The 20,547-nt window shown below is 47.4% G+C and overlaps 1 protein-coding gene across 1 annotated transcript in view; it reads left to right on the top strand.

Moving 5' to 3' along the window:
- LOC110514665 (EH domain-binding protein 1-like) overlaps nucleotides 1–20,547 on the top strand; it is a gene marked incomplete at its 3' end in the record, with an annotated part of 194,972 nt that overhangs the window by 11,650 nt on the left and 162,775 nt on the right. The window contains exons 3-5 of the mRNA XM_036960124.1: nucleotides 15,837–15,894; nucleotides 16,317–16,412; nucleotides 20,416–20,469. Of these exons, the coding sequence (XP_036816019.1) occupies nucleotides 15,837–15,894; nucleotides 16,317–16,412; nucleotides 20,416–20,469 (208 nt within the window). The remainder of the gene's footprint in view (nucleotides 1–15,836; nucleotides 15,895–16,316; nucleotides 16,413–20,415; nucleotides 20,470–20,547) is intronic.

Here is a 20,547-nt window from a genome sequence, read left to right as displayed (position 1 = left end):
TGTTGGCTCTGTCATCCCCACACCTCTTACTCTGAGTGGTGTGTGTTGGCTCTGTCATCCCCACACCTCTTACTCTGAGTGGTGTGTGTTGGCTCTGTCATCCCCACACCTCTTACTCTGAGTGGTGTGTGTTGGCTCTGTTTCATCCCCACACCTCTTACTCTGAGTGGTGTGTTGGCTCTATATCTCTGCTGCTGTGTAGGGGTCAAGGGTCTAGTACAGTCCCGTAACACACTGCCAACAAGGCAACTCCAGGGATCCAAACTAACACGTTCCACTGGTGACACCAGACCAGGATTTGGTCGCACCAATCATTTGTTTTTGCGGCGTCATACAGTAGAAAATAACATTTTTCTGTAATTCAGTGCTTTATTAAAAACTGTGTATTCAATAAATACTGGTGTTTCATCTAACATGGGGATTCAAGATCTTTTTAAGTGCAACCTAATTCAGTGATTGTCATGAATTTTGGGTTGACAACTAGGCTTTTTTTAAAAATATTTTTACTGTTGAAGATGCACTATGCAGAAATCGCTCCGCCATTTCCTGTTTGCTGAAATTCTAATAGTTCGCCTAATTTTAAGTTTATATCACAAAACAAACAAGTATATTGTCACCACTAAACCGCGGTGAAACAATATATTTACCATAAATATTGTATTTTTTCGTCTGTTTTGAAGCTGGTGAACAAAACTGAAAGAAAAAGATGCAAAAACAAATCTTAAGAACGTGAAAGATAGAAATAGGGCACATAGAACAGATCTACCGGCTTCCTAGACTTGCTTTCAGTGAGAGTGACGGATCTATAACACACATTTCTATGTGAATTTGGTCGGGTCGCTCAAAAAGTAAAACATTTTGTAGCTTTAGAATGGGGACGGGATCCAGACAATAAAACTGACTTCAACAATATTCAACAAATGTATTGAATTTAATATGGAATCAAACTAAATGTATTGAATTGATTATGGAATCAAACTAAATGTATTGAATGTATTATGGAATCAAACTAACTGCATACAAAATGTATTATTTTGCCCAAGTTTATCATAAGACATGAACAGAATGCATCAAGTGATTGGTATTTCCTGCAACTTTCTGAAGAGCCAATGAGAATTCCCCGTCTGTATGTGTGGTGCGGGCATCTACCACTTTGTGTCGCCGTTAGCGATGCTGCTAATGAATGATCTTCTGGTAGATGGGAAGCCTTTCTCATAAACCTCATTTAAACGTCAACTACAACGTAGCCTATGCTTACATAGCAAAACGATATCATGATTATTTGTATCAATCCAGGGGGTGTTTGCTTTGCTAACTCTAGCAATCACGTGTGCTACAAAAACACCTCTTCCTAGGTGCACACTGGAGTGCAAGGGTAACTACACCCACCCCAATAATGATTATATAGATCTTGTTCCCAGACCTGAAGTGTTCTCCTGATGTGGTTTAAACCTGTTGTGGACTTACATCTAATTGAGTTTTTATTCTATTGAAAAGTTTGATTTTGAGAACGAAAACCTTAACAGAAGAGAGAGAGAGAAAAAAGTGCCCTATACACTCAGTGGACAGTTTATTAGGTACACCAAAAAAATGGTTCACTCCTACAGACAGTGAGTCTGTAAAAGCAGCCAGACAGGCTTCGAGGCATTCAGTTACTGTTTGATTGAACGTTAGAATGGGCCAAACAACTGACCGAAGTGGCTTTGAGCGTGGTGTGATTGTCAGGTGCCAGACTGGCCATAACCAGTGTCTCAGAAACAGACGGCATCCTGGGCTTTTCACACACACGACAGGGTCTCAGGTTTACCGAGAATCTAGCAACAAACATAAAATATCCAGTCCCATACAGTCCTGTGGGTGAAAACAGCCTGTTGATGAGAGAGGACCCAAGCGGAACGGCTAAAATTGTTCAAGCTAACAGACGGGCCTCAAACAGGCAAATAACAGCCAGTACAACATTGGTGTCCAGAACGGCATCTCGGAACACACAACTCGTTGGTCGTTGTCACGGATGGACGTTCCTATCAGATAAAAACAAGAAGTGACTCCAGTGGACATCACCAACACTGGTCTGACGAATCCCGCTTCCTGTTGCATCACGCTGATGGCAGAGTCAGGATTTGGCTTCCTGCCTGGTGTCGGCGGTACAGGCTGGTGTCGGCGGTACAGGCTGGTGTCGGCGGTACAGGCTGGTGTGAACGGTACAGGCTGGTGTCGGCGGTACAGGCTGGTGTCGGCGGTTTAATGGTGTGGGGAAGGTTTTCCTGGCACACGTTAGGTCCCTTCATACCAACTGAGAAATGTTTGAACACCACACCTTGTAGGATCCATGCCCCGAAGAATTCAGGCTGTTCTGGAGGTAAAGGGGGGGACCTAAAGAATATAACTTATAAAATGGCTCATGACCTTAGTTCAACTGTCGCACCCCATCAGCACCAAAAATATAAGCTTGTTGACTCCAATGGAGGGAGGGGGAGAGAGGGAGTTCTAGTATGGATGGGATAATGCAGGATACATTTCAGCCTCTCTCTACCTCCCCCAACCTCTCTACCTCTCTCTCTCTCTCTCTACCTCCCCCAACCTCCCTACCTCTCTCTCTCTCTCTCTACCTCCCCCAACCTCCCTACCTCTCTCTCTCTCTCTACCTCCCCCAACCTTCCTACCTCTCTCTCTCTCTACCTCCCCCAACCTCCCTACCACTCTACCTCTCTCTACCTCCCCCAACCTTCCTACCTCTCTCTCTACCTCCCCCAACCTCCCTACCTCTCTCTCTCTCTACCTCCCCCAACCTTCCTACCTCTCTCTCTCTCTCTACCTCCCCCAACCTTCCTACCTCTCTCTCTCTCTCTCTCTCTCTCTTACCTCCCCCAACCTTCCTGCCTCTCTCTCTCTCTCTCTCTCTCTCTCTACCTCCCCCAACCTTCCTACCTCTCTCTCTCTCTCTCTCTCTCTTACCTCCCCCAACCTTCCTGCCTCTCTCTCTCTCTCTCTCTCTCTACCTCCCCCAACCTTCCTACCTCTCTCTCTCTCTACCTCCCCCAACCTTCCTACCTCTCTCTCTATCTCCCCCAACCTCCCTACCTCTCTCTACCTCCCCCAACCTCCCTACCTCTCTCTCTCTCTACCTCCCCCAACCTTCCTACCTCTATCTCTCTCTCTACCTCCCCCAACCTCCCTACCTCTCTCTACCTCCCCCAACCTCCCTACCTCTCTCTCTCTCTACCTCCCCCAACCTCCCTACCTCTCTCTCATTTTGTGGGCAGTGAGCACATAGCCTGTCTTCTCTTGAGAGCCAGGTCTGTCTACGGCGGCCTTTCTCAATAGCAAGGCTATGCTCATTGAGTCTGTACATAGTCAAAGCTTTCCTTAAGTCTGGGTCAGTTACAGTGGTCAGGTATTCTGTCACTGTGTACTCTCTGTTCAGGGCCAAATAGCATTCTAGTTTGCTCTGTTTTTTTGTTAATTCTTTCCAATGTGTCAAGTAATTATCTTTTTGTTTTCTCATGATTTGGTTGGGTCTAATTGTGCTGCTGTCCTGGGGCTCTGTAGGGTGTGTTTGTGTTTGTGAACAGAGCCCCAGGACCAGCTTGCTTAGGGGACTCTTCTCCAGGTTCATCTCTCTGTAGGTGATGGCTTTGTTATGGAAGGTTTGGGAATCGCTTCCTTTTGGGTGGTTGTAGAATTTAACGGCTCTTTTCTGGATTTTGATAATTAGTGGGTATCGGCCTAATTCTGCTCTGCGTGCATTATTTGGTATTTTACGTTGTACACGGAGGATATTTCTTTACAGAATTCTGCATGCAGAGTCTGTTTGGTGTTTGTCCCATTTTGTGATGTCTTGGTTGGTGAGTGGACCCCAGATATTAATATTGATATAACTGATATTAATATTTTTAGCCTGATCCTAATTGGTATGTCTAATTGTATGTTCCTTTTGATGGTATAGAAGGCCCTTCTTGCCTTGTCTCTCAACTCGTTCACAGCTTTGTGGAAGTTACCTGTGGCGCTGATGTTTAGGCCAAGGTATGTATAGTTTTGTGTGCTCTAGGGCAACGGTGTCTAGATGGAATTTATATTTGTGGTCCTGGCAACTGGACCTTTTTTGGAACACCATTATTTTCTCTCTCTCTCTCTCTCTACCTCACCTCACCCCCCCCCCCCCCTCCTCTACCTCACCCCCCCTCTCTCTACCTCACCACCCCTCTCTCTACCTCACCACCCCCAACCATCCTCCCTTTGATATTCATTTCCCTATACATTTCAGCCTCTATTCCCCCCTCTCTCTTTACCTCACTCCCCCTCTCTCTCTCTCTCTCTCTTTACCTCACTCCCCCTCTATCTCTTTACCTCACTCCCCCTCTCTCTCTCTTTACCTCACTCCCCCCTCTCTCTTTACCTCACTCCCCCTCTCTCTCTCTCGCTTTACCTCACTCCCCCCCTCTCTCGCTTTACCTCACTCCCCCTCTCTCTCTCTCGCTTTACCTCACTCCCCCTCTCTCTGTCTCGATTTACCTCACTCCCCCTCTCTCTCGCTTTACCTCACTCCCCCTCTCTCTCTCTCGATTTACCTCACTCGCCCTCTCTCTCGCTTTACCTCACTCCCCCTCTCTCTCGCTTTACCTCACTCCCCCTCTCTCTCGCTTTACCTCACTCCCCCTCTCTCGCTCGCTCTACCTCACTCCCCCTCTCTCGCGCTCTCTACCTCACTCACCCTCTCTCGCTCTCTCTACCTCACTCCCCCTCTCTCACTCTCTCTACCTCACTCCCCCTCTCTCTCTCTCTTTACCTCACTCCCCCCCTCTCTCTCTCTCTACCTCACTCTCCCTCTCTCTTTCTCGCTCTCTCTACCCCCCCCCCCCAAACTTCCTCCCATCTAAATTATCTTCCGGCTCCTTTCTGTGACACACACAAAGCACTGTAATATAATATCTGAAGTACTTCCTCCGAGAGTACAGATAGTTAACCATGATATCCTATCACGCCCTCCACTTCCAAGTTACCACATCCTGTGTGTCTGCTTGCCTGCTGAGTGTAGACTCCTAGAGATCTCTGAGCCCCCACTCTCGTTCTCTCTCATCCTCTCTCTCTCGTTCTCTCTCATCCTCTCTCTCTCGTTCTCTCTCATCCCCTCTCTCTCTCGTTCTCTCTCATCCTCTCTCTCTCGTTCTCTCTCATTCTCTCTCTCTCGTTCTCTCTCATCCTCTCTCTCTCTCTCTCTCGTTCTCTCTCATCCTCTCTCTCTCTCTCTCTCTCTCGTTCTCTCTCATCCTCTCTCTCTCTCTCTCGTTCTCTCTCATCCTCTCTCTCTCTCTCTCTCTCGTTCTCTCTCATCCTCTCTCTCTCTCTCTCTCTCTCGTTCTCTCTCATCCTCTCTCTCGTTCTCTCTCATCCTCTCTCTCGTTCTCTCTCATCCTCTCTCATCCTCTCTCTCATCCTCTCTCTCGTTCTCTCGTTCTCTCTCTCTCGTTCTCTCTCTCGTTCTCTCTCTCTCGTTCTCTCTCTCTCGTTCTCTCTCTCTCTCGTTCTCTCTCTCTCATTCTCTCTCTCTCGTTCTCTCGTTCTCTCTCTCTCGTTCTCTCTCGTTCTCTCTCGTCCTCTCTCGTCCTCTCTCATCCTCTCTCTCGTTCTCTCTCGTTCTCTCTCTCTCGTCCTCTCTCTCTCGTCCTCTCTCTCTCGTTCTCTCACTCGTTCTCTCTCGTCCTCTCTCTCTTTCTCTATCGCCCTCTCTCTCTCGTTCTCTCTCTCTCGTTCTCTCGTTCTCTCTCTCTCGTTCTCTCTCGTTCTCTCTCGTCCTCTCTCATCCTCTCTCTCGTTCTCTCTCGTCCTCTCTCTCTCGTCCTCTCTCTCTCGTCCTCTCTCTCTCGTCCTCTCTCTCTCGTTCTCTCACTCGTTCTCTCTCGTCCTCTCTCTCTTTCTCTATCGCCCTCTCTCTCTCGTCCTCTCTCTCTCTCGTCCTCTCTCTCTCTCGTCCTCTCTCTCTCTCGTCCTCTCTCTCTCTCGTCCTCTCTCTCTCTCGTCCTCTCTCTCTCTCTCTCGTCCTCTCTCTCTCTTGTCCTCTCTCTCTCTCGTCCTCTCTCTCTCTCGTCCTCTCTCTCTCTCTCTCGTCCTCTCTCTCTCTTGTCCTCTCTCTCTCTCGTCCTCTCTCTCTCTCGTCCTCTCTCTCTCTCGTCCTCTCTCTCTCTCGTCCTCTCTCTCTCTCGTCCTCTCTCTCTCTCTCGTTCTCTCATTCTCTCTCATCCTCTCTCTCTCTCTCTCTCTCTCTCTCGTTCTCTCTCTCTCGTTCTCTCGTTCTCTCTCTCTCGTTCTCTCGTTCTCTCTCTCTCTCTCTCGTTCTCTCTCTCTCGTTCTCTCTCTCGTTCTCTCTCTCTCGTTCTCTCTCTCTCTCTCGTTCTCTCTCTCTCGTTCTCTCTCTCTCTCTCGTTCTCTCTCTCTCTCTCTCTCTCTCGTTCTCTCTCTCTCGTTCTCTCATCCTCTCGTTCTCTCATCCTCTCGTTCTCTCATCCTCTCGTTCTCTCTCTCTCTCGTTCTCTCTCTCTCTCGTTCTCTCTCTCGTTCTCGTTCTCTCTCTCGTTCTCTCGTTATCTCATCCTCTCTCGTTCTCTCATCCTCTCTCGATCTCTCATCCTCTCTCGTCCTCTCTCTCGTTCTCTCGTCCTCTCTCTCGTTCTCTCGTCCTCTCTCTTGTTCTCTCGTTCTCATCCTCTCTCTCGTTCTCTCATCCTCTCTCTCGTTCTCTCATCCTCTCTCTCATCCTCTCTCTCGTTCTCTCTCTCTCGTTCTCTCTCGTTCTCCCTCTCTCTCTCTCTCGTTCTCTCTCATTCTCCCTTTCTCTCTCTCGTCCTCTCTCTCGTTCTCCCTCTCTCTCATTCTCCCTCTCTCTCGTTCTCCCTCTCTCTCTCGTTCTCTCACCCTCTCTCGTTCCCTCATCCTCTCTCGTTCTCTCAAACTGGTTGGATAACAGAAATATGGTTCGGTTTCCCATCTTTTGACATCACCAGAGTCTCTCTCAATGTTAAAGGGATTTTCAATAGTCACATCAGCAACAACCCAGTAGCAGGACTGCTACCTCCGCCTTTGTGCAAGTAGGAGCAGGAGGTGCATTGCCAGAGCCCTGCAAAATGACCCCCAGCAGGCCACAAATGTGCATGTGTCTGCTCAAACGGTCAGAAACAGACGTCCACAGGTGGGGGTTGAGCTTACAGCCCAACACCATGCAGGACGTTTGGCATTTGCCAGAGAACACCAAGATTGGCAAATTCGCCACTGGCGCCCTGTGCTCTTCACAGATGAAAGCAGGTTCACACTGAGCACATGTGACGCCGTGGAGAACGTTCTGATGCCTGCAACATCCTCCAGCATGACCGGTTTGGCGGTGGGTCAGTCATGGTGTGGGGTGGCATTTCTTTGGGGGACGCACAGCCCTCCATGTGCTCGCCAAAGGTAGCCTGACTGCCATTAGGTACCGAGATGAGATCCCCAGACCCCAGCAACAGTGTGTGAAAACCTTGTGAAGACTTACTGAAAACGTTTGACCTCTGTCATTGACAACAAAGGATATACAACAAAGTATTGAGAAACTTTTGTTATTGACCAAATACTTATTTTCCACCATAATTTGCAAATAAATTCATTAAAAATCCTACATTGTGATTTTCTGGATTTTTTTTCTCATTTTGTCTGCCATAGTTGAAGTGTACCTATGATGAAAATTACAGGCCTCTCTCATCTTTTTAAGTGGGAGAACTTGCACAATTGGTGGCTGACTAAATACTTTTTTGCCCCACTGTATGTTAGTGAGGGACAGTGTGTGTATGTGTGTGTATATGTTAGTGAGGGACAGTGTGTGTGTATATATGTTAGTGATGAGAGTCAGTGTGTGTGTGTATATATTAGTGATGAGTCGGTGTGTGTGTATATATTAGTGATGAGAGTCAGTGTGTGTCATATGTTAGTGAGGGACAGTGTGTGTATACACTACCGCCGTTTTTGAAAGAAAACACTTTTTGTCCATTTTAAAATAACATCAAATTGATCAGAAATAGTGTCGACATAGTTAATGTTGTAAATGACTATTGTAGCTGGAAACGGCTGATTTTTAATGGAATATCTACATAGGCGTAGAGGCCCATCATCAGCAACCATCACTGAAATTACACATTTGGAATCATGTAGTAACCAAATCCAAATATATTTTATATTTCCAATGTTCCAATGGCACGTTGTGTTAGATAATCCAAGTTTATCATTTGAAAAGGCTAATTGATCATTAGAAAACCCTTTTGCAATTATGTTGGCACAGCTAAAAACTGTTCTGATTAAAGAAGCAATACAACTGGCCTTCTTTAGACTAGTTGGGTATCTGGAGCATCAGCATTTGTGTATTCGATTACAGGCTCAAAATGTCCGGAAACAAATAACTTTCTTCTGAAACTCGTCAGTCTAAACTTATTTTCCACCATAATTTTCAAATAAATTCATAAAAAATCCTACAATGTGATTTTCTGGATTTTTTTTCTCATTTTGTCTGTCATAGTTGAAGTGTACCTATGATGAAAATTACAGGCCTCTCTCATCTTTTTAAGTGGGAGAACCTGCACAATTGGTGGCTGACTAAATACTTTTTTGCCCCACTGTATATACTGTACTCTATACCATCTACTGTATCTTGCCTATGCCGTTCTGTACCATCACTCATTCATATATCTTTATGTACATATTCTTTATCCCTTTACACTTGTGTGTGTATAAGGTAGTAGTTGTGGAATTGTTAGGTTAGATTACTCGTTGGTTATTACTGCATTGTCAGAACTAGAAGCATTTCTCTACATCTGCTAACCATGTGTATGTGACAAATACCATTTGATTTGAAGCAGACGCCTCACAAGTCCTCAACTGGTAGCTTCATTAAATAGTACCTGCAAAACACCAGTCTCAACATCAACAGTGAAGAGACGACTCCAGGATGCTGGCCTTCTAGGCAGAACACCAGTCTCAACGTCAACAGTGAAGAGACGACTCCAGGATGCTGGCCTTCTAGGCAGAACACCAGTCTCAACGTCAACAGTGAAGAGGCGACTCCGGGATGCTGGCCTCCAGCATCCTGGAGTCACCTCTTCACTGTTGAGACTGGACAGAGGAACTCTGCCTAGAAGGCCAGCATCCTGGAGTCGCCTCTTCACTGTTGACGTTGAGACTGGACAGAGGAACTCTGCCTAGAAGGCCAGCATCCTGGAGTCGCCTCTTCACTGTTGATGTTGAGACTGGACAGAGGAACTCTGCCTAGAAGGCCAGCATCCTGGAGTCGCCTCTTCACTGTTGACGTTGAGACTGGACAGAGGAACTCTGCCTAGAAGGCCAGCATCCTGGAGTCACCTCTTCACTGTTGAGACTGGACAGAGGAACTCTGCCTAGAAGGCCAGCATCCTGGAGTCGCCTCTTCACTGTTGATGTTGAGACTGGACAGAGGAACTCTGCCTAGAAGGCCAGCATCCCGGAGTCGCCTCTTCACTGTTGATGTTGAGACTGGACAGAGGAACTCTGCCTAGAAGGCCAGCATCCTGGAGTCGCCTCTTCACTGTTGATGTTGAGACTGGACAGAGGAACTCTGCCTAGAAGGCCAGCATCCCGGAGTCGCCTCTTCACTGTTGATGTTGAGACTGGACAGAGGAACTCTGCCTAGAAGGCCAGCATCCCGGAGTCGCCTCTTCACTGTTGATGTTGAGACTGGTGTTTTGCAGTAGGGATTCTTCAATTAAGTAATTGTTGTCATTCAACGAGTGCATTTCTAATTGTATTGGTCACATACATATTTAACAGATGTTATTGCAGATGTAGCGAAATGATTGTAAAGATCTCTTGGACAAGAACGTCAATTAATGACCGATTTCAAGCGATGGTCTTCTGAGGGAGGATGAGTTTAACTCATCTAGAAATCAAGCAGTCTTAGTTGGATGGTCAGAAGATGAATGGTGAGAATTGTACACTGTGTACGGAACAGCCTGGGGGTCGGACATGACGTGCGTCTCTCTGTCCCTGTCTCTCTCTCTCTCTCATATATGACATGCCTTCTGTCTTGTGACAATAGCTTCTCTGTGTGGGGCCTCCACTTGCAGTTGCCCTATTCTCTTTCTCTCTGTTTTCTCTCTATTTATTTCTCTTTATTTGTGGTCAGGGGAGTGCGTTTGGTTGTTTCCAGGGGAGTGCGTTTGGTTGTTTCCAGGGGAGTGCGTTTGGTTGTTTCCAGGGGAGTGCGTTTGGTTGTTTCCAGGGAAGTGCGTTTGGTTGTTTCCAGGGGAGTGCGTTTGGTTGTTTCCAGGGGAGTGCTTTTGGTTGTTTCCAGGGGAGTGCGTTTGGTTGTTTCCAGGGGAGTGCGTTTGGTTGTTTCCAGGGGAGTGCTTTTGGTTGTTTCCAGGGGAGTGCGTTTGGTTGTTTCCAGGGGAGTGCGTTTGGTTGTTTCCAGGGAAGTGCGTTTGGTTGTTTCCAGGGGAGTGCATTTGGTTGTTTCCAGGGGAGTGCGTTTGGTTGTTTCCAGTGGAGTGTGTTTGGTTGTGGTCACGGGATTGCGTTTGGTTGTTTCCAGGGGAGCGTGTTTGGTTGTGGTCACGGGAGTGTGTTTGGTTGTGGTCAGGGGAGTCTGTTTGGTTGTGGTCAGTGGAGTGTGTCTGATTGTTTCCAGGGGAGTGCGTTTGGTTGTGGTCATGGGAGTGCGTTTGGTTGTGGTCAGGGGAGTGCGTTTGGTTGTGGTCAGGGGAGTGCGTTTGGTTGTTTCCAGGGGAGTGTGTTTGGTTGTGGTCAGGGGAGTGTGTTTGGTTGTTTCTAGGGGAGTGTTTGGTTGTGGTCAGGGGAGTGTGTTTGGTTGTGGTCACGGGAGTGTGTTTGGTTGTTTCTAGGGGAGTGCGTTTGGTTGTTTCTAGGGGAGTGTGTTTGGTTGTTTCTAGGGGAGTGTGTTTGGTTGTGGTCAGGGGAGTGTGTTTGGTTGTGGTCACGGGAGTGTGTTTGGTTGTTTCTAGGGGAGTGCGTTTGGTTGTGGTCACGGGAGTGTGTTTGGTTGTTTCTAGGGGAGTGCGTTTGGTTGTTTCTAGGGGAGTGCGTTTGGTTGTGGTCAGGGGAGTGCGTTTGGTTGTGGTCAGGGGAGTGTGTTTGGTTTTGGTCACGGGAGTGTGTTTGGTTGTTTCTAGGGGAGTGCGTTTGTTTGTGGTCACGGGAGTGTGTTTGGTTGTGGTCACAGGATTGCGTTTGGTTGTGGTCACGGGAGTGTGTTTGGTTGTTTCCAGGGGAGTGTGTTTGGTTGTTTCCAGGGGAGTGTGTTTGGTTGTTTCCAGGGGAGTGTGTTTGGTTGTGGTCAGGGGAGTGCGTTTGGTTGTGGTCAGGGGAGTGTGTTTGGTTGTGGTCAGGGGAGTGTGTTTGGTTGTGGTCAGGGGAGTGTGTTTGGTTGTTTCCAGGGGAGTGCGTTTGGTTGTGGTTAGGGGAGTGTGTTTGGTTGTGGTCAGGGGAGTGTGTTTGGTTGTGGTCACGGGATTGCGTTTGGTTGTGGTCACGGGAGTGTGTTTGGTTGTTTCTAGGGGAGTGCGTTTGGTTGTGGTCACGGGAGTGCGTTTGGTTGTGGTCACGGGAGTGTGTTTGGTTGTTTCTAGGGGAGTGCGTTTGGTTGTGGTCACGGGAGTGTGTTTGGTTATTTCTTGGGGAGTGCGTTTGGTTGTGGTCACAGGAGTGCGTTTGGTTGTGGTCACGGGAGTGCATTTGGTTGTGGTCAGGGGAGTGTGTTTGGTTGTGGTCACGGGAGTGCGTTTGGTTGTGGTCAGGGGAGTGTGTTTGGTTGTTTCCAGGGGAGTACGTTTGGTTGTGGTCAGGGGAGTGCGTTTGGTTGTTTCCAGGGGAGTGCGTTTGGTTGTTTCCAGGGGAGTGCGTTTGGTTGTTTCCAGGGGAGTACGTTTGGTTGTTTCTAGGGGAGTGCGTTTGGTTGTTTCCAGGGGAGTGCGTTTGGTTGTTTCCAGGGGAGTGCGTTTGGTTGTTTCCAGGGGAGTGCGTTTGGTTGTTTCCAGGGGAGTGCGTTTGGTTGTTTCCAGGGGAGTGCGTTTGGTTGTTTCCAGTGGAGTGCGTTTGGTTGTTTCCAGTGGAGTGTGTTTGGTTGTTTCCAGTGGAGTGTGTTTGGTTGTGGTCAGGGGAGTGCGTTTGGTTGTGGTCACGGGATTGCGTTTGGTTGTTTCCAGGGGAGTGTGTTTGGTTGTGGTCACGGGAGTGTGTTTGGTTGTGGTCAGGGGAGTCTGTTTGGTTGTGGTCAGTGGAGTGTGTCTGATTGTTTCCAGGGGAGTGCGTTTGGTTGTGGTCACGGGAGTGCGTTTGGTTGTGGTCAGGGGAGTGTGTTTGGTTGTGGTCAGGGGAGTGTGTTTGGTTGTGGTCAGGGGAGTGCGTTTGGTTGTGGTCACAGGAGTGCGTTTGGTTGTGGTCAGGGGAGTGCGTTTGGTTGTGGTCAGGGGAGTGCGTTTGGTTGTGGTCAGGGGAGTGCGTTTGGTTGTTTCCAGGGGAGTGTGTTTGGTTGTGGTCAGGGGAGTGTGTTTGGTTGTGGTCACGGGAGTGTGTTTGGTTGTTTCTAGGGGAGTGTGTTTGGTTGTTTCTAGGGGAGTGCGTTTGGTTGTGGTCAGGGGAGTGCGTTTGGTTGTGGTCAGGGGAGTGCGTTTGGTTGTGGTCACGGGAGTGTGTTTGGTTGTTTCCAGGGGAGTGCGTTTGGTTGTTTCCAGGGGAGTGTGTTTGGTTGTTTCTAGGGGAGTGTGTTTGGTTGTGGTCAGGGGAGTGCGTTTGGTTTTGTCAGGGGAGTGTGTTTGGTTGTGGTCAGGGGAGTGTGTTTGGTTGTTTCCAGGGGAGTGCGTTTGGTTGTGGTCAGGGGAGTGTGTTTGGTTGTGGTCACGGGATTGCGTTTGGTTGTGGTCACGGGAGTGTGTTTGGTTGTTTCTAGGGGAGTGAGTTTGGTTGTGGTCACGGGAGTGCGTTTGGTTGTGGTCACGGGAGTGTGTTTGGTTGTTTCTAGGGGAGTGCGTTTGGTTGTGGTCACGGGAGTGTGTTTGGTTGTTTCTAGGGGAGTGCGTTTGGTTGTGGTCACGGGAGTGCGTTTGGTTGTTTCCGGGGGAGTGCGTTTGGTTGTGGTCATGGGAGCGTGTTTGGTTGTTTCCAGGGGAGTGTGTTTGGTTGTTTCCAGGGGAGTGCGTTTGGTTGTGGTCACAGGAGTGCGTTTAGTTGTGGTCACGGGAGTGTGTTTGGTTGTTTCTAGGGGAGTGCGTTTGGTTGTGGTCACGGGAGTGTGTTTGGTTGTTTCTAGGGGAGTGCGTTTGGTTGTGGTCACAGGAGTGCGTTTGGTTGTGGTCACGGGAGTGCGTTTGGTTGTTTCCAGGGGAGTGTCTCATAGTGTCACATAGTGTCACATAGTGTCACACAGAGCATTAGGAATTGAGGGTCTCGGCTGGGTGTCTGTGAAGCACCTTGTGATGTCTGACGGGCCTTTATAAAATACGATCCATTGAATCATGGAAAGACGAGGCTACTGGGGACACAAGTCAAACTGTTCTTTCTGTTATTAAATCTGTAATCTGTGATATGATCATCTCCACACTGTCCTCTTCTAATCCCTCCTCCTTCCTCCACACTGTCCTCTTTTAATCCCTCCTCCTTCCTCCACACTGTCCTCTTCTCATCCCTCCTCCTTCCTCCACACTGTCCTCTTCTCATCCCTCCTCCTTCCTCCACACGGTCCCCTTCTCATCCCTCCTCCTTCCTCCACACTGTCCTCTTCTCATCCCTCCTCCTTCCTCCACACTGTCCTCTTCTCATCCTTTCTCCACACTGTCCTCTTCTCATCCCTCCTCCTTTCTCTACACTGTCCTCTTCTCATCCCTCCTCCTTCCTCCACACTGTCCTCTTCTCATCCTTTCTCCACACTGTCCTCTTCTCATCCCTCCTCCTTCCTCCACACTGTCCTCTTCGAATCCCTCCTCCTTCCTCCACACTGTCCTCTTCTCATCCCTCCTCCTTCCTCCACACTGTCCTCTTCTCATCCTTTCTCCACACTGTCCTCTTCTCATCCCTCCTCCTTCCTCCACACTGTCCTCTTCTCATCCTTTCTCCACACTGTCCTCTTCTCATCCCTCCTCCTTCCTCCACACTGTCCTCTTCTCATCCTTTCTCCACACTGTCCTCTTCTCATCCCTCCTCCTTTCTCTACACTGTCCTCTTCTCATCCCTCCTCCTTCCTCCACACTGTCCTCTTCTCATCCTTTCTCCACACTGTCCTCTTCTCATCCCTCCTCCTTCCTCCACACTGTCCTCTTCGAATCCCTCCTCCTTCCTCCACACTGTCCTCTTCGAATCCCTCCTCCTTCCTCCACACTGTCCTCTTCTCATCCCTCCTCCTTCCTCCACACTGTCCTCTTCTCATCCTTTCTCCACACTGTCCTCTTCTCATCCCTCCTCCTTCCTCCACACTGTCCTCTTCTCATCCTTTCTCCACACTGTCCTCTTCTCATCCCTCCTCCTTCCTCCACACTGTCCTCTTCTCATCCTTTCTCCACACTGTCCTCTTCTCATCCCTCCTCCTTTCTCTACACTGTCCTCTTCTCATCCCTCCTCCTTCCTCCACACTGTCCTCTTCTCATCCTTTCTCCACACTGTCCTCTTCTCATCCCTCCTCCTTCCTCCACACTGTCCTCTTCTAATCCCTCCTCCTTCCTCCACACTGTCCTCTTCTCATCCCTCCTCCTTCCTCCACACTGTCCTCTTCTCATCCCTCCTTCTTCCTCCACACTGTCCTCTTCTCATCCCTCCTCCTTCCTCCACACTGTCCTCTTCTCATCCTTTCTCCACACTGTCCTCTTCTCATCCCTCCTCCTTCCTCCACACTGTCCTCTTCTCATCCTTTCTCCACACTGTCCTCTTCTCATCCCTCCTCCTTTCTCTACACTGTCCTCTTCTCATCCCTCCTCCTTCCTCCACACTGTCCTCTTCTCATCCTTTCTCCACACTGTCCTCTTCTCATCCCTCCTCCTTCCTCCACACTGTCCTCTTCTCATCCCTCCTCCTTTCTCCACACTGTCCTCTTCTCATCCTTCCTCATTTCTCTACACTGTCCTCTTCTCATCCCTCCTCCTTCCTCCACACTGTCCTCTTCTCATCCTTCCTCCACACTGTCCTCTTCTCCTCCTTCCTCCACACTGTCCTCTTCTCCTCCTTCCTCCACACTGTCCCCTCCCTCCTCCTTCCTCCACACTGTCCTCTTCTCCTCCTTCCTCCACACTGTCCTCCTCGTTCCTCCACACTGTCCTCTTCTCCTCCTTCCTCCACACTGTCCTCTTCTCCTCCTTCCTCCACACTGTCCTCTTCTCATCCTTTCTCCACACTGTCCTCTTCTCCTCCTTTCTCCACACTGTCCTCTTCTCCTCCTTCCTCCACACTGTCCTCTTCTCCTCCTTCCTCTTTCCTCCACACTGTCCTCTTCTCATCCCTCCTCCTTCCTCCACACTGTCCTCTTCTCATCCCTCTTTCCTCCACACTGTCCTCTTCTCATCCTTTTTCCACACTGTCCTCTTCTCATCCCTCCTCCTTTCTCCACACTATCCTCTTCTCCTCCCTCCTCCTTCCTCCACACTGTCCTCTTCTCATCCTTCCTCCTTCCTCCACACTGTCCTCTTCTCCTCCCTCATCCTTCCTCTACACTGCCCTCTTCTCATCCCTCATCCTTCCTCCACACTGTCCTCTTCTCCTCCTTCCTCCACACTGTCCTCTTCTCCTCCCTCATCCTTCCTCTACACTGCCCTCTTCTCATCCCTCCTCCTTCCTCTGTTCTTTTCCAGGCAACCAGACAAGCTGGTAGTGGTGTGGACTCGCAGGAGCCGACGGAAATCCTCCAAGGTGTGTGTTTTGTCTTGGTAGCACTTTAGGCTGTTTAGCTGGACCTGGTCGTAGGAAGTAGGAAGTAGGCTAAATCACTGTGGAGATGTATAGTGTACAGCTTTCTATCATATTTCTACAGAGTTTACCTGTTGGTCTGCACCTTGGCAACCGTTTGGGTCTTCACCCTAAATGAGTTTCTGTCTGTGTAAATGTTTGAGGTTATATTTAGTGATTTTTAAAGTGTATATATTGTGTTTTCGGTCTCCCTCTGTCTCTCTCTCTCAATTCAATTAAAATGACTTTATTGACATGGGTAACATATGTTAACATTGCCGAAGCAGGTGAAATAGATAATAAACTAAATAGAAATGATCAGTAAATGTGCAGTAAACGTTACACTCACAAAATATTATACATAAACACTCTCAATCTCTCCCCAGGCTCACAGCTGGCAGCCAGGCATCAAGAACCCCTACCGAGGAGTGGTGGTGTGGCCTGTACCGGAAAACGTAGAAATCTCTGTCACACTCTTCAAGGTAGCTTTTCTGTGTGTGTGTGTGTGTGTGTGTGTGTTTCTCTCTCTCTCTGTGTGTGTGTGTTTCTCTCTCTCTGTGTGTGTGTGTGTTTCTCTCTCTCTGTGTGTGTGTGTGTGTGTGTGTTTCTCTCTCTCTCTGTGTGTGTGTGTTTCTCTCTCTCTCTCTGTGTGTGTGTGTGTGTGTTTCTCTCTCTTTGTGTGTGTGTGTGTGTGTGTTTCTCTCTGTGTGTGTGTGTGTGTGTGTTTCTCTCTGTGTGTGTGTGAGAGAGACTGTTATGTCAACATGCTGATCTCTTGTTGACAGGCCTGGTGTTGAAGCAAAAAGGTACAAATCTAACTCACGTAGTAGTCAGGGCCTGTATTCAGGTTGTATAGTAGTCAGGGCCTGTATTCATCATGTTGTATAGTAGTCAGGGCCTGTATTCATGTTGTATAGTAGTCAGGGCCTGTATTCAGGTTGTATAGTAGTCAGGGCCTGTATTCAGGTTGTATAGTAGTCAGGGCCTGTATTCATCATGTTGTATAGTAGTCAGGGCCTGTATTCATGTTGTATAGTAGTCAGGGCCTGTATTCAGGTTGTATAGTAGTCAGGGCCTGTATTCATGTTGTATAGTAGTCAGGGCCTGTATTCAGGTTGTATAGTAGTCAGGGCCTGTATTCATGTTGTATAGTAGTCAGGGCCTGTATTCATCATGTTGTATAGTAGTCAGGGCCTGTATTCATGTTGTATTGTAGTCAGGGCCTGTATTCATGTTGTATTGTAGTCAGGGCCTGTATTCATCAGGTTGTATAGTAGTCAGGGCCTGTATTCATCAGGTTGTATAGTAGTCAGGGCCTGTATTCATCATGTTGTATAGTAGTCAGGGCCTGTATTCAGGTTGTATAGTAGTCAGGGCCTGTATTCAGGTTGTATAGTAGTCAGGGCCTGTATTCAGGTTGTATAGTAGTCAGGGCCTGTATTCATGTTGTATAGTAGTCAGGGCCTGTATTCATCATGTTGTATAGTAGTCAGGGCCTGTATTCATGTTGTATTGTAGTCAGGGCCTGTATTCATCATGTTGTATAGTAGTCAGGGCCTGTATTCATGTTGTATAGTAGTCAGGGCCTGTATTCATCAGGTTGTATAGTAGTCAGGGCCTGTATTCATCAGGTTGTATAGTAGTCAGGGCCTGTATTCATCATGTTGTATAGTAGTCAGGGCCTGTATTCATCAGGTTGTATAGTAGTCAGGGCCTGTATTCAGGTTGTATAGTAGTCAGGGCCTGTATTCAGGTTGTATAGTAGTCAGGGCCTGTATTCATCAGGTTGTATAGTAGTCAGGGCCTGTATTCATCAGGTTGTATAGTAGTCAGGGCCTGTATTCATCAGGTTGTATAGTAGTCAGGGCCTGTATTCATCAGGTTGTATAGTAGTCAGGGCCTGTATTCATCAGGTTGTATAGTAGTCAGGGCCTGTATTCATCATGTTGTATAGTAGTCAGGGCCTGTATTCATCAGGTTGTATAGTAGTCAGGGCCTGTATTCAGGTTGTATAGTAGTCAGGGCCTGTATTCAGGTTGTATAGTAGTCAGGGCCTGTATTAATGTTGTATAGTAGTCAGGGCCTGTATTCATCATGTTGTATAGTAGTCAGGGCCTGTATTCAGGTTGTATAGTAGTCAGGGCCTGTATTCAGGTTGTATAGTAGTCAGGGCCTGTATTCATGTTGTATAGTAGTCAGGGCCTGTATTCATGTTGTATAGTAGTCAGGGCCTGTATTCATGTTGTATAGTAGTCAGGGCCTGTATTCAGGTTGTATAGTAGTCAGGGCCTGTATTCATGTTGTATAGTAGTCAGGGCCTGTATTCATGTTGTATAGTAGTCAGGGCCTGTATTCAGGTTGTATAGTAGTCAGGGCCTGTATTCAGGTTGTATAACACGCAGTAGTCAGGGCCTGTATTCATCAGGTTGTATAGTAGTCAGGGCCTGTATTCATCAGGTTGTATAGTAGTCAGGGCCTGTATTCATGTTGTATAGTAGTCAGGGCCTGTATTCATGTTGTATAGTAGTCAGGGCCTGTATTAATGTTGTATAGTAGTCAGGGCCTGTATTCATCAGGTTGTATAGTAGTCAGGGCCTGTATTCAGGTTGTATAGTAGTCAGGGCCTGTATTCAGGTTGTATAGTAGTCAGGGCCTGTATTAATGTTGTATAGTAGTCAGGGCCTGTATTAATGTTGTATAGTAGTCAGGGCCTGTATTCATCATGTTGTATAGTAGTCAGGGCCTGTATTCATGTTGTATAGTAGTCAGGGCCTGTATTCATGTTGTATAGTAGTCAGGGCCTGTATTCATGTTGTATAGTAGTCAGGGCCTGTATTCAGGTTGTATAGTAGTCAGGGCCTGTATTCATCATGTTGTATAGTAGTCAGGGCCTGTATTCATCAGGTTGTATAGTAGTCAGGGCCTGTATTCATCATGTTGTATAGTAGTCAGGGCCTGTATTCATCAGGTTGTATAGTAGTCAGGGCCTGTATTCAGGTTGTATAGTAGTCAGGGCCTGTATTCAGGTTGTATAGTAGTCAGGGCCTGTATTAATGTTGTATAGTAGTCAGGGCCTGTATTCATCATGTTGTATAGTAGTCAGGGCCTGTATTCAGGTTGTATAGTAGTCAGGGCCTGTATTCAGGTTGTATAGTAGTCAGGGCCTGTATTCAGGTTGTATAGTAGTCAAGGCCTGTATTCATGTTGTATAGTAGTCAGGGCCTGTATTCATGTTGTATAGTAGTCAGGGCCTGTATTCATGTTGTATAGTAGTCAGGGCCTGTATTCATGTTGTATAGTAGTCAGGGCCTGTATTCATGTTGTATAGTAGTCAGGGCCTGTATTCATGTTGTATAGTAGTCAGGGCCTGTATTCATCATGTTGTATAGTAGTCAGGGCCTGTATTCATCATGTTGTATAGTAGTCAGGGCCTGTATTCATCATGTTGTATAGTAGTCAGGGCCTGTATTCAGGTCGTATAGTAGTCAGGGCCTGTATTCAGGTTGTATAGTAGTCAGGGCCTGTATTCATCATGTTGTATAGTAGTCAGGGCCTGTATTCAGGTTGTATAGTAGTCAGGGCCTGTATTCAGGTTGTATAGTAGTCAGGGCCTGTATTCAGGTTGTATAGTAGTCAGGGCCTGTATTCATCATGTTGTATAGTAGTCAGGGCCTGTATTAATGTTGTATAGTAGTCAGGGCCTGTATTCATCAGGTTGTGTCTGTAAATAGTTGTTGGATAAATTGCTTGTGTCATGCACAAAGTAGATGTCCTAACCGACTTGCCAAAACTATAGTTTGTTAACAAGAAATTTGTAGAGTGGTTGAAAAACAAGTTTCAATGACTCCAACCTAAGTGTTTGTAAACTTCCGACTTCAACCGTATGTGTGTTGACTGAATATAAGCAAGTGATGTCTGCTAAATAGTCAAGTTAGGTTTCTCCAGAAATAAATCATTATAATTATTGGCGGAGAGTCACGTCATTGGAAAAAATATATATTCGTAGATATTCTGTCTGCCTTCCATAGGCAAAATTAGTATTGGTTACACTACAATTAGGGTGTGGAAATGTTATGCCCCTTAGATATGAATTTACAATCCTCCAATCCTTTTATGCTGTGGCCTACTCCCGACCATCACGTTGTACAGCGACATATGTTCCACGCCATCCTAACGGAAACCCGGAGGGTTTCGTTCTCCGTTTTCCACGGAATAAAACACCATAATATGAATCAAATTTCTTGAAATCAATCCCCTGTGCTATGTTATTACAAAAACAGGTTTTAAATTCTATAGTAATGCCAATATGGGAGACTATCAAATGCTTCTCAAAGATGCCTTCTGGTGGTCAAACTAGCACTAACTTGCATTAATGTCATTATGGGGTGTTGTGTGTAGATTGAGGGAATAAGGCTGTAGGGTAATGAACTGTGGAAAAGGAAGGGGTCTGAATACCTCTGTGTTGTTTCCTCTCCTCTCTCCTAGGACCCCCACGCAGAGGAGTTTGAAGACAAGGAGTGGACGTTTGTCATAGAAAATGTGAGTACACATTACCTCTCCCATCACTTATGCTGGACTGGGGTATATGGACTGGGCTATATGGACTGGACTGTATGG

Source organism: Oncorhynchus mykiss, chromosome 23 (genome assembly GCF_013265735.2).
Source record: "Oncorhynchus mykiss isolate Arlee chromosome 23, USDA_OmykA_1.1, whole genome shotgun sequence".
Classification (NCBI taxonomy): domain Eukaryota; kingdom Metazoa; phylum Chordata; class Actinopteri; order Salmoniformes; family Salmonidae; genus Oncorhynchus; species Oncorhynchus mykiss.
Note: the sequence above shows the minus strand (reverse complement) of the source record. Positions and strands in the feature narration are given on the sequence as shown.